At 38.2% G+C, this 16611-nt stretch overlaps 1 protein-coding gene across 2 annotated transcripts in view; it reads left to right on the top strand.

The window, feature by feature from the left end:
* ADCY8 (adenylate cyclase 8) overlaps positions 1 to 16611 on the top strand; it is a 387812-nt gene that overhangs the window by 305313 nt on the left and 65888 nt on the right. For both annotated transcript variants that reach the window (XM_072603060.1, XM_072603059.1), the window contains one exon: positions 1796 to 1968. In XM_072603060.1, coding sequence (XP_072459161.1) covers positions 1796 to 1968 — 173 coding nt within the window. The remainder of the gene's footprint in view (positions 1 to 1795; positions 1969 to 16611) is intronic.

The raw sequence follows: 16611 nt of genomic DNA on the forward strand, positions 1-16611 counted from the left end.
GCTAAAATTCAAGAATTCTAATCTTCATTGGAGTTAAAGCCTATTCAGTATCTGTCCTAAATCTGGCATATATGTAGTAAAACCTTATTTGTGGGGCAAGTCTACAAAATAGACTGTGACACAGGCATCCCATAGAGGTTCCACTTCACAGACGTACATAAGTTTTTCTGATGAGATCAGAGAGGAGAGGAGGGATACAACATTTTACATATACTTGTATATATTACAAGGGAAGAAGAAGAGTTAGGTTGAATGAGACACTACAGAAATTCCCCAGAGGATCCCTGAATCTAAGTTTTCAGAAACAAAAGAGATTTTTAGAAGTGATATTGTTGAAATCCTTCATTTTAAAGAGGAGGAACAGGAGATTCTGATAGGTAGAATGAACTTTCTAAAGCCATATATATAGCTGGTGAATACTCTGCAAAGGTCCCACTACCATCCTCTTTTTATGAATTAGCCCAAACCAGAAATTGGCAAAGGGCAGGAAACACTTCCAGGGAGGCCCCTGGTTGTTCTGGCTGTACCACTGAGAAAAGGAAAGGGGATGATGAGGACAGCCATTCATCAGTTCTATCTTATTGACATTCATCAAACTCTTGGCTCAATTATAATCCCTCTGTCCACCACTGTCAATTCCAGAGCTATTCTGTCCTCATAAAAATGATTAATCAATGTAAAATGAATGAATGGACAATGAATTAGGGATAGTAGGCTATTTTTAACATTGAAAAGAAGAAAAATGGATAACCTCATGCTAAATATAATGAGTTTCAGTTTTCCTTTGATTTCCCATTGTGGGAAGGAGACCGAGATGGATAGATAGGTAAGGAAGTGAATATATAGTTAGATGATAGACAGACAGACAGACAGATAGATAGATGGATAGATATATTAGATAGATAGATAGATTTCAATGGCCTTCTTTGCCTCTTAGCTTGGTTTTCACAGAAGCCTTTGCTCTCATGCATATCCAACTGATATTGTGCAGTGGTCCTGACTTGTATGTTCTGTTTCTTGATTAAAATGAGCTCATTAATTGTTCAAATTTGTCTTCTCAGGAGAATAATGAGGAATAATGGTGGAAAGATATGGAAGATTGGGGAGACCTAAAGTCAGGGCTCCATCACTTATTGAATGTGTGACCTAAGGCAAAGCACTTTAACGCTATAGACCCCAGTTTATTCATCTATAAAATGGGGATCGTAATATTTTCAGTGAACAAAAATAAGGACAATGGATAGAAGTTGTCAAGTGGCAAACTTAAACTTGATAGAAGGGAATTCTCCCTTCTAGTTAGAGATGTCCCAAAGTGGACTGGGCTTCTTCAGAAAGTAGTGGGATCCCCCTCAGCAGAGGGCTTCAAGCAGAAGCTGGATGGGTGCAGAATCAGAATTACAAAATCATAGAACCTCAGAGGTGCAATGGATTTTAGTAGCTGTCAGGTGCAACCCATACCCAAAAGAAACACTAGCAAGTTGTCACCCAATCCCTGCTTGAAGACATTTAATGAAGAGGTACCTCTAGAGGTAATCCATTCCACTTTGGCCCAGCTTAATTGTTAAGAGATCTTTCTTGACTTTAAACCTAAATTTGCTTCTTTGCAACTTCTTTTAAGGCAGAAGAACTCATAAAGGGTATATATCACCAATTTATTAGACAAGTTTGAATTTCTCACAGAAGACACTAGAAAGCTCAAGTGGTCTCCATAAAGAGATTAGTCATTTCTGACATTTTGCCATTATACCTCCGTCCTGAATATTCCTACTCATACAATCATGTCTTCTGTCTCTAGTATTTCGTCTTCACGGGTGTGTTGGCCATGGTGACCTGTGCAGTTTTCCTCCGACTTAACTCTGTCCTGAAGCTGGCGGTGTTGTTAATTATGATTGCAATTTATTCTCTACTGATGGAGACCATTTATGCTTCCCTCTTTCTGCACTATGACAACTTTAATCACAATGGAGAGTAAGTGCCTGTTGTCACATATTTTCTGAATGCTCTTTCTACTGGGCTTGCTGGACTTTTAAAGGTAGTGCCTGAGTGTGCCCTATGCCACTTAGCACAGAGCTGGGCACACAGTCATATGTGTGTAGTTAATGTTTCCTAATTAATCATGTAAAAGGTGGTGGGTGGAAACAGAGGGTCACATTCTGAATTTGATGCTTTATGCGAAGACTATGACCAGTGACATACAAAGGCAAAAGAAGCTAAGCAGCTACACTCCATGGAGCACAGAAACTAGAAAGGTAGAAAGCAGTGCTGTTGGATGAAAGAAAACAGTGGGTTAGGACACTTAAGGTAGTCTGGAGATAAATAATTACAATAATAGTTATAATTATTAGCAGGCTGATCCTGCTGGTGATTTGAGACTGGCTACCAAAGTCCTAAGGAAACTGCATCATTTAGGTGCTATGTAGTAGCAGAAGTTGAGACTTGTCCAAGGTTTTAGCATGTGAACACAGCACACAGTGGTATAAATTTTCCATGTGCATATGTTCTGAGACTTTTGGAGTCTTGATTTGGCAAGATCAGAATTCTAGGGAGTTAGTCCTACATCTTTATATCCTCCAGAGCAAAGGAGTTCTAAGACATCCCACTGTCTCTGAACTGTAGAAGGAGCTGAATAGGAGATCTTGGTTCACTTGATCATGAATAGAATGCCAGTAAAGATTTGTCCAAGAATTTTCTGCATAGTGCATGCCTGTATTAACCTTGCTGAAAAATCTTCTTTTTCTTATTGCAAAGAGCAACAGGGATGAGATGCATCTCTATTAGAATTCATGGACAAATCCTTAAGTGTGAAATTTAGCAGTAACACAGTGTACTTGTAGCTGCCCTACTGCTTAAGGTTCTAGTGGTCTCCCTTCAATAAAGTTTTGACAAAACTGGAGAATATTTAAAGAAAAGCAACTTTGGATGTAGTAAGATTACGGAAGGGAAACGATCTCTATATGAGAAGATTGATGTCCAAATAAAGATTGATGTCCAAGGAAAGAATGCTGAACTCTGATTCAGAAGATCTGAGTTCAAGTCCTCACTCTGACACTGGTTAAAAGTATAACCATCAGCAAATCACTTATTTTCTGAGTGTCAAGTTCTCCATTTCTAAAGTGGGAAATATATTAGTTATACTACTTAACTCACATAGTTGTTTGAGTATAACTCTTCACTCAGTACTCTAAACTTTGGCCTACAAAGACATTTCATTTAGAAAAGTCCAAAATCATATCTCTTAGGCAGTGTGACACAGCTGATAGAGAGCTGGCCTTGGAGCCCAGAAAAACTGAATTCAAGTACCACCTTTAATGTATACTGACTGGTCAAAGGTCAAATCACTTGACATTTCAGTGCTCTACACAACTATTTAAGAATGATAATAAAATGAAGAAAAAGAGAGAGGATGTGCCTTGGTAGAAAGAATTTCTTCATCCGGTAGTTCCCTAACTAATGAATTCACAGGTCCATTTAGAACATATCAGGTGTATGTAATATGGACCCAAGCTCCCATATAAGCACTCAAGGTAGATGTGTAAAGAACAGCCTTTATTTCCCAGAAGATGCAAGATAAATAAATAAATTACAAATGATACAGATGTCTCAAAGTAACCCATAAATAACAATGCAATTATTTTCCTTCTTCAATGAGTCTCATTTTTCCTTGGTGCTCTATAATCTTCTAGATTTATGAAACCATTCTGTGATTTAGACTGCCCTAGGAAAAGAAATGAATTTCGTATTGTTAAAGAGACAAACCTGCATCATTCCAGTGAATCTATTGGTCACCCCAAAAGACCATAAAGACCTTTAACATTATTATCCTACCCTAGGAATTAAATTTAGCCCTAAAACATAATGGACCTGAACTCTCCAAATAAGTTGGCATAATAGCACAGACAAAGTCTAGGCCTCTTGCTACCCATATCATGGTCTTATTTCCTTGCTATTCTTGCTGCTTCAGGAGCCCTATGCATGTTCTGATTCTCTTTTTGCCTAAAGAGTGACTGAACTCACAAACTTCTCCATAGGATTATAGGATTACAGAATTAGAGCAGGAAAGAACTTTATTGGTTCCATCTAATTCACTCAATCACAGATGAAGAAGCTGTGGAACTTCCTAGATGCATAACACTCCCAAGTCACTTAATCTCTCTGAACCTGGAGGTAATAATATTTTTATTTTGGTTGCCTACTTTACAGGTTCATGTTTAAGAGTTACCAGAGAAGCGTGCATATAAAACACTCTACAAAACTTCGCAATGTCAGATAAGTAGTGTAACATAGTGGAGCCTATCTCACTGTCAGGAAGGTGAGGGTTCAACCCTCTCTCTGATTTACTGCTATGTGACCCTGGGCAAGTCAATTAACATCTCACTCCCCTGGTAAGACTGTAAAACATTAAAGAGCAGATACTAAAATTGATGGATTTTTTTCTTTACTGGAAGTTCCCTGCTCCAAAGAAAATCACAGGTCTGGGACAAAATTAAATTATTATTAGACCTTGTCAAATTGTGTTCATCCTCAACATAGCTTTTTAGTATTCAGAGCTGGCTTCATATCACAGTGAGGCATCAAAGCAAGACCTTGATGAAAGAATAATAGTAATGATGTTGATAAGGTATAAATGGCTTTAATTGCATAGGGATATATTCTTGTTCACCAAATTATCAAGAAGGAGAACTGGAAGACAACCCTTGAGATTTAAACAGGAACTTTTGAGACAAGTAACAGAAATTACTTCTTTGCAAAGTGTGCACTAAATATGTAAAACTATAAAACTGCAAAAACTAAAAGTACATAAAGGGTTTAGATGAAGCCATTTCTAAGAAAAGCACTGGACTAAAAGGCAAAAGATCTAGGTCTTTGTCCTCCCTGTGCTACTAGCTACCTGTATGACCTTGAACAAATCATTTTCTGATCCTCTGTTTCCTAATGTGTCAAATTAAAGGGTTGAACTCAATGGCCTTTTGAATTACTGTCTAATTCTATAGTTCAAAATCCATCCAATTTTGGAATTTCGAGATTTAAATTCTTGGTTGGAGTAATAGCTCTGCTTCAAAATCTGGTGTCAGCCTCAAGAAGTGATTAAGTCCCCATCACTTTTTTGTCTTTGAGTAATAGTTCTATGATGGTTTGCCAGAGATTCTATAAAAGGCATTCCTTTACAGGACTAATTTGACCAAGATGTGAAAAAGGGAAAGATGATAGATTTAGAGTTAGAAAGTGGTTTAAAGGTCATCTGGTCCTCTAATTTGACAGATGAAGAAACTGAGGCTTGGAGAAATTAAATTACTTGCCTTTGGTTGCATAGGAATTAAGTGCAAAGGTAGGATTTGAATCCATATCTTCCTGACTCTAAGTTTAGAGATCTCTTCCAACTCTAAAATTAGAATGTTTGGGATTCTATGGGTTCACAAGAAGTTAAAGCAGCTTCAAAATCAGATAAAGGGAATCAGGGGAAGTAAGAAATGAGGGACAAAATGCTAGCCAATTCATTTGTTCTCCCATGGCCTCAGTCTCCTCCTCTTCAAAATGAAGGGTTCAATTTAAATCATCTCTAAGGTATCTTCAAGTTTGAAAAGTCTCTCATTCCATGACTATATGTGTAAATAAATTCTACTTTATGATAATATTAAACTAGATCACCCCCAGCTACCTCCTAAGAAATGACATTTCATTCCCTAGTGCCCCTGAATATTCAATACAGGAAAGAGAGGCTCATGTAATTATTCAGTTTCTCAGCAGTGAAATTTAATGCTGGTCTCTTATTTGGAATCCACAGGAAAACCTGAAATTAAATTCTCTTCCATGGGTGCAAAAATAAACATGATGCCAAGTTTATTGCTGCTGGAGTATGACAAGAATGGACAATTAGATTTTTTTCCAGATTCTTCTTGACTTAGGGGCCAATTAATTATCTGGGCCTTTATTGACCAACATTTTGGTATAAGCTAAAAAGAATTTTAAAAGACCAGAAGACCTTTTCAGCTCCTCAACTCAGTAGCTCCATCAATCATCCATTTAGTCATCACCATTAATCAAATCAACAGGCACATGAACTTCTTGTAAGATGTGCCCATTTCCAATGAATTAACTAATTCCATTTTTGGGGCCTTCTTTATTTAGTGGATGACTAAATCTTTAGGAGTTTCTTCACTATTCTGAGCATTCTATCATTTAGATGATTTTTTTTATATTTACAGTCAAGTATACATAGTGGACCTCAAAAAACAGAAGTAGCATGTTCGATATGAATGCTTGCTGCATTTGGAGCCAGAAGACCTGGGTTCATATAGCAACTCTGCTACTTACTATCCATGTAATGATGGTGATGATAACTAGCATTTATGTAAGATTAACTATTTGCCAGGAAGTGGACAAAATATTTAAGATCTGGTCAAAGCAGTGTTTAGGAAAAAATGTATATTTCTCAACTTTTTAATCCACAAGAGTAAAAAAAAAATCAATAAATTTTTCATGCAACTAAAAAAACTAGAAAAACAAATAAAAATGCAAATAAACCAAAAATAGAAATTTCTTTAAAAAAGTAAGAAAATGACACAATTTTAAATGAGTTAACTAATAAAATGAGAATCATTTTAACTCATAAAATGGATAGAACACTAGCTAATAATATTTTTAAAAATCAAAAAAGGAAACCTTAATTATGAAAATCAAAAAGAAAAAGGAGGAATTCACCAAAAAAGATGTTATAACGAAGGAAATTGTTTTGCCTAGCTACATGCCAACAAAACTGATTTTAAAACAGATGAATACTTAGAAAATATAAATGTTAGCAATGGTTAACATTACTAATAATATTCTGTGAGGAAAATGTGAATTAAATTCTGGCAAATAACAGTTTAGTTTCATCTATTTACCTTCCTCTGGAGTACTATACTAAGTATCCTAAGTACCTTGTCACAAATGGAAAAGTGTCCCTTCTCCTCGACAAGGTAAATTCTTGTGTGTGAACCCTTAATCCTGTTCCATTCCATACTACTCTATCCCTAATTTTCAATTTCTCCCTGCCTACTGATTTCTTCTTTATTGTTTACATGCACATTCGTGTCTCCTCTATTCTTAAATGTGTCTCACTTGATCTAATCATCGCTAATAACTAACACTCTATATCTTTTTTCTCTTTGATTGCAAAACTTCTTAAGAAATCTATCTATAATTAGTACTTCCACTTCCTCTCCTCTCACTCGGCTCTAAACTTTCTGTGATCTGGCTTCTAATCTCATCATTCAACTGAAACTTCTCATTCCAAAGTTACTATCTCTTAATAATCAAAAATAATGGCCTTTTCTTAATCCTCATCCTTTTTGACTTCTCTGCAGTTCAATTCTGGAATTTTTGATCACCTTTTCCTTGATACTCTCTCTTCTCTAGGTTTCCTTGGCATTATTCTCTTCTGATTGTCCCCATGCCTGTCCTCTATGTCATGCCCACCAACTGTGTGTATCGCCCAAAGATCTGCCCTTGGCCCTGTCCTCCATCAATATTTTCTTGCCAGGTGTTCTCATTCAATTATCATCTTTATTCAGATGATGCTTAGGTCTATTTATCCAGCTCTAACCTCTCTCCTGACCTCTATTCTCACAGACTGTGTAACCCATAGGCATCTTAAACTCAACATATCCAAAACAAAACTCATATTCCCTCAAAATTCAGATTTCCTACTCATGGTTAAGAGCACCACCATTCTTTCAATCATCCATATTTGCAACATCATTTGCACTCATCTGCAATAAAAAATCTGTTGTCAAGTTTTGTTGTTTCAATCATCACAACATCTCTCATGAACATCCCTTCTCTAATGTCACACAGCTTTCAGCCTGACACAGGCTCTCAACAGGTCACAACTATACTCTTACAATAGCCTGCTGCTTAGTCTTGCCTCAAGGTTTTCCTTGCTCAGGCCCATCCCAATTGCCAAACTGATCTTCCTAATGTGTAGGAGTATCAGCAAGGACCCCAGCATATACAGAAGGGCCTGTACAGGTTCTTAGATCTGCTTTTCTAAAAGGAAAGCAACTTTTGAGGGGTCAACAGTCACTTTAATCAAGCACCTATATCATTCACTAAATTCAGGGGAAAAAAGTCAGCACCTTGAACTTCAGAGAAAATACAAAGAAATAATAATCAACAGACAGGGCTTCCAGATCTCTGACTGTAAGCAATACATACACCAAAGATCAACAGATAGATCCAACTGTCTGACCATTACATATATACATAGTTATCAGAAAGAGAAGCACCAACACCTGGGTTTTCAAAGCCAGGGGGCTCCTTAGCAGATGCCCAGAGTCTCATCTGGCCAAACAAACACTTGCAATGAGTAAGCCCCAAAGTAAAACTCCACCTCAGAGTATGTATACACTTTTCAGTGCCAGAGGGCATCACAATCCTGGAGAACCAATACCTCACTAGAAAATTAGCAAAAGGTACTTGAGGCCTATTAATGGGCAGGGAAGATCTAATTAACATTAGAGTAGGTCAGACAGTATCACACACTTCTCCACTTAAATTCCAGTGGCTCCTTATTACCTCCAAGATCAACTATAAAATCATCTGTTTGTCCTTTACAACCTTTCACAACATAATTCTTTCCAATCTTCTTATACTTTACTCCCTTCCAATCAACCATCAATAAACATTCATTAAGCACCTACTCTGTGTCAGGCACCATGCGCTCTATAATCCAGACGCTGATCTTCCTCACACAGAATACTCCATCTCCCAACTCTGTCCCCCACAGCTGGAATGTTCTCTCTTCTCATCTCCATTTCCCCTTTTACTTGGCTTCCTTCAAGACTTAGCTCATATCCCTTGTTTGTAAGACCATCTAACCCTCCCACTCCCCCACGGTTAGTAGCTTTCCTTTGAGAATATCTTCCATATTATACTGTGTACTGTATATATGTAGTTGCTTCCACAGTATCTCCCCATTAGAATAAGAACTTGAGAATTAAGACTGTGTTTTTGCCTTTCTTTCAATATCCATTACTCAGTATTTTGGCATCATGATTTGAGCATAGTAAGTATTTGTTGGCTGACTTTTATTGTTGTATCTCTAGCACCTAGCATAGTCCCTGGAATATACCAACCACTTAATGAATGTTTGTTGATTGATTGACATCCTTTGCAAAGATATAGAGGCAGAATATAAAATGAATACCAGGTTTGAAAAACAGCAATAAGCCAGTTCACCTGGAATACAGTGTGTGAAGGGGAATAAATTTATGGAATAAATCTGGAAAGAGGATCTGGAGGGCTTAGCACCATGCCTGGCACATGGTAGGTGCTTAATAAATATCTGCTAATTCAATGATTGATTAATGGATTGGAATCTAAATCAGAAGGACTTTATATTCCATACTGAAGTGTTAGTATTTTATTATAGAAGCAAAAGGAAGTCATACAGATTATTGAACAGGGAAGTAACATGGCCAGATTAGTTGTTTAGGAAGAGAACTTTGTTAGTTGTGTGGAAGATGATTTGGAGGGGGAGGATGGGTTGAAGCAGGCAGACAAATTAACAGGTTGTTGCATGTAGTCAACAAGAGATGAAGACCTGATCTCCTACCCTTACTCCCACTCCCTTCTTGTGTAGGCTGTCCTTCGTGTCTAGAATACCCTTCCTTTTGAAACTTGCCTCACAGAATCCCTAGCTTCCTTTGAAGCACAGGTTAGGTTCAAACTCCTGCATGAAACTTTTCCAAACGCCTCCAGTTCTTTGTATTTTTTTCCTCTTGAAATTACTGTACTGTATCTTAATATCTATTTGATACATTTTCATTTTCTGATCTGTATACGTGTTAGATTTCTTCCTCCTCCCCCCCAAAAAAAGAACAGAACACCTACTACAGTGTCTTTCATATAATAAATATTTCTATGCTAGTCCAACTCTTTCACAGAGAGCATGCACAATACAGTGCTCAGTGATGAAACTAATTAGCTAAAATAGATTTGGGGGCTTAGGAAACAGCTAGATATAGTAAGAAGTGTTGGCAAACTTGGCTTTTAGTCCTGCCTCAGGTGCTTATCTGTGATCTTAATTACATCATTTCTCTCTAAGGTCCCTGCCAGTTTTAACAATCTAAAAATCTATATTGAATCACTTTCATACCAGCATCCTCCAAAGCAATGCAATTCAATTGAACAAGTAATTATTAAACACTTACTATGTGCAGACAATGTGCTAGGTGCTAGTAAATATAATCTATTTAACTCTTCCTTTCAAAGAGTTTATAGTTGAGTAGGAGAGATAAGACACAGGCATGAATAGGATATAATACGTGAAAGAACATGATAAGAGCAAGAGGTGTCTCCAAAGTGCTCCAAGAAAATTTGAGAAGAGAGAGAGAACTCTTGGATGGAACAGGTTTCATGAAAGATGCAGCACATGATAGAGACCTTGATTTCAAGACACCATAGTGTTCAGAGAAGGGGAAGGAGAGGAATTGTTTTCTAGGTGTGGAAGACAGAGTGGGCGAATGCCTAGAAGTAAGAGAGATGGAATAGCTTGTCTAGAAAGTAAAGTAAATGAAGTGGAATGCTGTGAAATAAAGCTGGAAAGGTAGGTTGAAACCAAATTGGAGGGTAGACACCAAATTGGAGGGTAGACTAGATGACTATGGAAGTTCCTTCCAGGTCTGAGCATTTATGACTCAACAGGTTTCTTAAGCTGTAGCATTTAATTGAAGACATAAAGAGTCACCAGCTATGGGATTCACCAAGTCTCCCAAAGAGCAGAACATTTTGTTAAGCTAGGACTTCTACAATTCCAAATGTCCTGAGAGTCAAGTAAGAAAGAACCACACAATAAAAAATCTCAGAATTGAAAGGTACCACTGAAGTCATCATGACCAACTACTAGAATGTTTTCAGTCACATCCTAAGTGTGCTGGTCATCCAGAGTTCATTTCAAGGCCTTCACTGCCACCTCCGTGAAAGTGGAGCTTGTTTCATTCTTTGTACTTATATCCCCAGTATCTAGCACAGGGTTTGGTACATAGTAGGTGTTTAATAAATGATTGATTGATGGTAACCTCTACCTCCTGAGGCAGACCATCCCATTAAAAACCTAATTAATGAGTCAGGTGATTTTCCTTATATGTCAAACCAAAGTTTCATTCTTTCCGACTTCTGTCCATTGTTCCTATTCTATTCCTCTGCAGCCAAGTAGGCCAAATCTAGTTCACTAATTCCTCTTCCACATAACAACCTTTCCAATACAAATATTGTCCAAATTATTGCATGACTTGAACCTAAAGACAGACTTTATTCTAAAAATGGGTTGAGTTGGAGCCTTACCCAATGCCATTCAGTTACCATCAAACACAACTGAGTTTTCTCTATAAGGAAGCTTCCCCAATCACCTCCTCTCTCGGCACCTCAGATTCTTCATATGTAAATTTAGATTGGAATTCTTGGGATTGGAAATATTGTCTTCCTCAAAGCCCTGCCTCCCTTTCTGCTTGATCTGAGGGTGGGTGTTGAAGGCAGGTTCCATATCACCACAGTGTGTGTCCGCATAAACTTGTATCATGTGGCAGACTAGCCTTTATAAATTCCCCGGGGTTGGGGAAAAGAAGAGACATGCTTTTGAGGGGCATCAGTTCCTCTGCACATCCTTGGGAATAGTATCAGAAGGAATGTTTTTAAAAAGAACAACAGCATTTGGATCTAATAGAAATAGAGCAGGGTGCTAGAATTCTAGGTCCTTCGGTTATAGTCCCTGCCTTAGGAGGAGCAGCTGAACATGGAGGGTCATTATCACTGACCTTTTCCCCCAATGACAATATGGTCCTCCTCTACAGCATCAAACAAACATAATTAATAATGCTCCAAGAGGCAGCTTGACCTAGTACTCTGGACTTTTGAAAGGGAGTTGGCAAGGATTGAGTTTGAATCCTTTCTCAGACACTCAATGAGCTGTGTGACTCTAGGCAAGTGACAGTCTCTTAGTCACAATTTTCCCTTCCTTAAAACAGATAAAGATAGCGCCACCCTCACAACATTGCTGTGGGGATAAAATGAGATTGATTATAAATTGTTTCACAAACTTTAAAGCACTTTATACAGATTAACTCCTGAGGTTTTTTTTCCTATTCATTGAGAGAGAACACAAATAGAGGACGTTTCCTCTGAGTGTATGCCTGTGCCCCCAGAGCCTGGAGGGAGTGACAATAATTCACACCACAGGGTTAAGACCTAGTAACACTCACCTGTGCCCTGAACTGCTTTCTGCATATCATGTCAGACACAAAGAGATATCGTCAAAAGACTACTGACTGTAGTCACAGTATGTGGGTTCAAATCGTGCCTCTAGTGTATATTACTTATGTGACTTGGGGTGGGTCAGTCAGTCAGTCAGTCAATTAACCTCCTTGGTCTTAGTTTCATCACATGTAAGTGTTAGCAGGATTTTTACTGAGCCATTCGCTAACCTAAGAATGATGAAACAGTAGGCCAGAGACAAAGCATCAGTAATCAATAGCAGTTTAATTAATTCATTTCATTATGAGGAATAGATTTGCAAATCAGGAATTCTCCTGATCAGAATTCCATCTTGCTAAAATGATGACAGAGATTATATACATAAATTACAATGGAAAGGGACGGGGGAAGGTGGACTACAAACAAGCACTTCCCAGGGCAAGAGTGGTTTTTCCATGGCAAGGCCACAACTGGAAGACAATGCAACAATCCTGGAGTCCTGTGGGAGCAATTATTCCTCAAGTCTTTGGGGGTTGTTACTTCATGGGTCATTACTTCATGGGTCACAGGACCAGAGTTCTGTGATGGCAACAGGCTCTACAATCTTTAATTTGCTTCACTTAAGGTACACCAGTACAAGAATGCAGCGAGTGAGAGCACTGTCAAGAGTTTGATTGATCATTTCAAACTGCATTGTTAATTGTGACTCCTGAGCCAGAAGGGCAGCTCTTGAGAAATCTAAATTATTATTGTATTCATTACACATATCAAATCAATTAATATGAAAAAATCATAATTCCCTTCAAATAAGATAAGGGGGAAGGAGAGTAGATTGGATGGTTCTCTACATCCCCTTCTAGCTCTATGAGTTTATAAGTCTAAGAATATCGCTCACTGAAATCTGTTCTTTTCCATAACAGAAATGCAGTTGGCTAGGCTATCATTAACAGCCTTCTTGTGCTAAACTTCCTTTATAATGTATAAATGATGAGGTAGAAAGGAGTGCTTGAGGCAGATGGAGCAAGTAGCATGCAGAATGTGACCAATCAGAAAAGTGATCAAAGAAGAGTCTGCATCAGAGCCCCCCAGCATGGACTTACCTGTGTGTTTTCACAAAGTACCCCCAATTACCTGATGTTCCAGAACAACTCTTTCCCTTCCCTTTTCTGTTCTCATTGTTTATCTATATGACAAAGGTACCTCTGGACTACCCAATATTCCAGACATTCCAGAGCCCTGCTTCCCTCACCTCCCATTCTCTTGTTCCCCATCCCCCTATCCCATAAAATTGTGTTTAAACTAGACATTTAACCTGGCCAAGTTCTCTGCCTCCTATGGGAAGCAGGGGTGTTCTGCCTCCCACACAACATGGGCCCGTGTAGGCGTGTCACCCCAATAAATGCCTTTCTTTAACCTGGAGACTGTCCAAGTGAATGTGAATTCTTTCAGGACACTGGAACCCACACATCTATATCCTATCATTTCTGGTGGCACCCCAACATTCTTGAGGCACACCCTGAACTCATCATAATGACCATTCTTCTCTGAATACAACAAAGTGACATTGAAAGAAAATACAGAGGCAGATATAGACCTAGACATAAAATGTGAGAGGAAAATTTCCTAATAATTAGATCTATCCTAAAGTAAATTGGGAATGTCTTCAGGTTGGAGTGGGAGGGTAGAGTGGGTTCCATATCACTAGGAAAGCTAAGTGATCACTTCTTATTCAAACTACAGAGGGAATTCCTGTTCAGGTACAGCTGGGATTTGATGACTTCTAAATTCCCTTTCAAAGTCATTCTGTGATTCTTGGATTCTGTGACTTCTGAGGAAAGCTTTCTTCTGATCTAATTGAATTGCTTAAGTGATTTGTTGAAAATTGAGCTAGTTAGCTGGGCATGGTGGCACACTCCTGTAGTCCCTGATGCTAGGGAGGCTAGGGAACCCCTTGAGTCAGGAGTTCTGGGCTTTAGTGGATTAAGCTGATCAGGACCTCGCCTGCATCTAGTGACCTTCCTGGCACCAATGTGGTAAGCTCAGGAAAGTGCGAAGTTACCAAGCTACCTTAGGAGGGGATAACAAGCCCAGGATAAAAACTACAACACATAAAGCTTCTGTGCTAATCAAAACTGGAATCAGGCCGGTGAATAGCCACTGTATTTGTAGGCTAGGTGAGATCAGGAGACCCAAGCTAGAAAGAAAAGAAGGGAGAGGGAGGGAGGGAGAGAAAGCGGGGGAGAGATGGACAGAGACAAAGAGAGAGAGAGGGACAAAGATTGAGGAACTGAAGCCGTGAGGAGGAAAATGTATACAACTAGTAGGTGATGAAAAGTGGAATGTCAATTCAGGTCAAGAAACTTTTTAAGTGCCAGGCACTGTTAAGTGTAATCCAGTGCTCCTTTAACCGTACCATGCTATTTCTGATGTTGGAATGTTAAAATTGGCTCAAGAGAGTCAGTTAATAAATGAATCAGGGTTAGGACCTAGGTATATTATAATTTTAATTCACTACTCAGACCAATTCAACATGTTTGCTTTTCTTAGATGAGCAAGTTTTATTCCTTTTCAATTTATTTTCTGAAGTCAATTTCCCATATACTCTCTCTTTCTTATTATGTATGCAACATGTATAATTAATAAAATGAAGAGAAAGTAGATTGATTTGTCATTTTAATCTGCTTTGGCTTTCAGTTAAGGAGTATATTTGACCTCTATTATTAAAAAATAGAAATATTGAGAATTTGTTGCATGGCCAGATTCAAAAAGAAGGTGTTAATGATTCATTGTTAATGTAATAAGAAGTCTCTAATGGAATATCTCAAGGTTTAATGGTTGACCCTGTGCCATATAATAATTTTGTTTTGTTTTGTTTTTTGTCAATGACTTGGATAAAGGCAATGATGGAAATCTAGGCAGATTTTCATAGGACCCAAAACTGGAAGGAGGTTATGTAGCTAACTCTCTAGATAAGAGAATCAGGTTCCAAAAAGATCTTAAGAGATTTGAATACTGGGATGAATCTAATAAAAGGGAATTCAATAGGGATAAAAAGGCAGCTAGATAGAGTCCCAGGCCTGGAATCAGGAAGACTCATCTTCCTGAGTTTTAATCTGATCTCATACACTTACTAGCTGTGTGCCCCTGGGCATGTCATTTAACCCTATTTACCTCAGTTTCCTCATATATAAAATGAGCTAGAGAAGGATATGGCAAACACTCCAGTATCTCTGCCAAGAAAACCCCAAATGAGTCAGACACCTGAAACAACCAACGTGAAACTGAAATAAGGATTAATGTAAATTCTTATGCTTGGGTACAAAAAATCAACTTTACTAGTACAACATAGGAGAGGAAGAGTTAGAAAGCAGATCCAGAGGTTTTATTGGTGTATAAAACCAATTAGGAATGTGACATGAAAGCTACAAATCTGAAGCAAAATTGAACTCCATTAAGAGAAGCATAGCATCCTTGAATCTAAAGATGGCAATCTCGCTGTATTTTGCTCTCATCAAAATCCACCTGGAATTGTGTGTTCAGTTGGGCATCACAGTTTATAAAAGGATAAGAAAGGATAGTAATAATCTAGAGTGTCCAGGAAAGATTAATCACTATGGTGAAGATCCTTGAATCCATGTCATATGATGATTGGTTGAAGTAACTAGGAATATTTAATCTGGATAAGAAGACCTGATAGCCATTTCAAGTACCTAATGGTAGAGAAAGTGGGAAGAGGAGAGGTATAATTCTTCTATTCAGCCCCAGACTGCAGAACCAAGAACAATTGGTAGAAGTTACAAAGAGGTAAATTTAGATTTGATCCAGAGTTGGGGATGGGGAGGAGAGGAGGAGGAACTTTCCTTCCTAACAATTAAACTTGTTCAAAAAGTAAAAGGGGCTGCCTTAAAAAGTGGCTGGTTCCCCTCCTTCAGAGTTTTCAAGTGAATGATGATTAATCACCTGTGACCTTTAGAAGAATCCTCTTTGCTGGTATAGATTGGTTTCTTTCAGTTCTCAAAACTGTGATCCTATAAACCCTTCTAATTTCATAGATAAGGAAATTGAATCTAAGAAAATGAGACTTAGTGACTTGACCAACGTTACACAAATAGTAGCAGCTAGGTGGCACAATGAATAAAATGCTGGGCCTGAAGCCAGGAAGACTCCTCTTCCTGAGTTCAAATTCAGCCTCAGACACTAACTGTGTAACTGTGGGCAAGCCATTTAAACCTGTTTGCCTCACTTTCCTCATCTATAAAATGAGATAAAAAAAAAATGGCAAAGCACTCCAGTATCTTTGCCAAGAAAATCCCAAAAAGGGATCAAGGAGAGTCAGATATGACTGAAAATGACTAAAACAAACATCAGAACACAAACACAGGC

This window comes from Notamacropus eugenii, chromosome 4, assembly GCF_028372415.1.
Source record: "Notamacropus eugenii isolate mMacEug1 chromosome 4, mMacEug1.pri_v2, whole genome shotgun sequence".
Lineage (NCBI taxonomy): Eukaryota > Metazoa > Chordata > Mammalia > Diprotodontia > Macropodidae > Notamacropus > Notamacropus eugenii.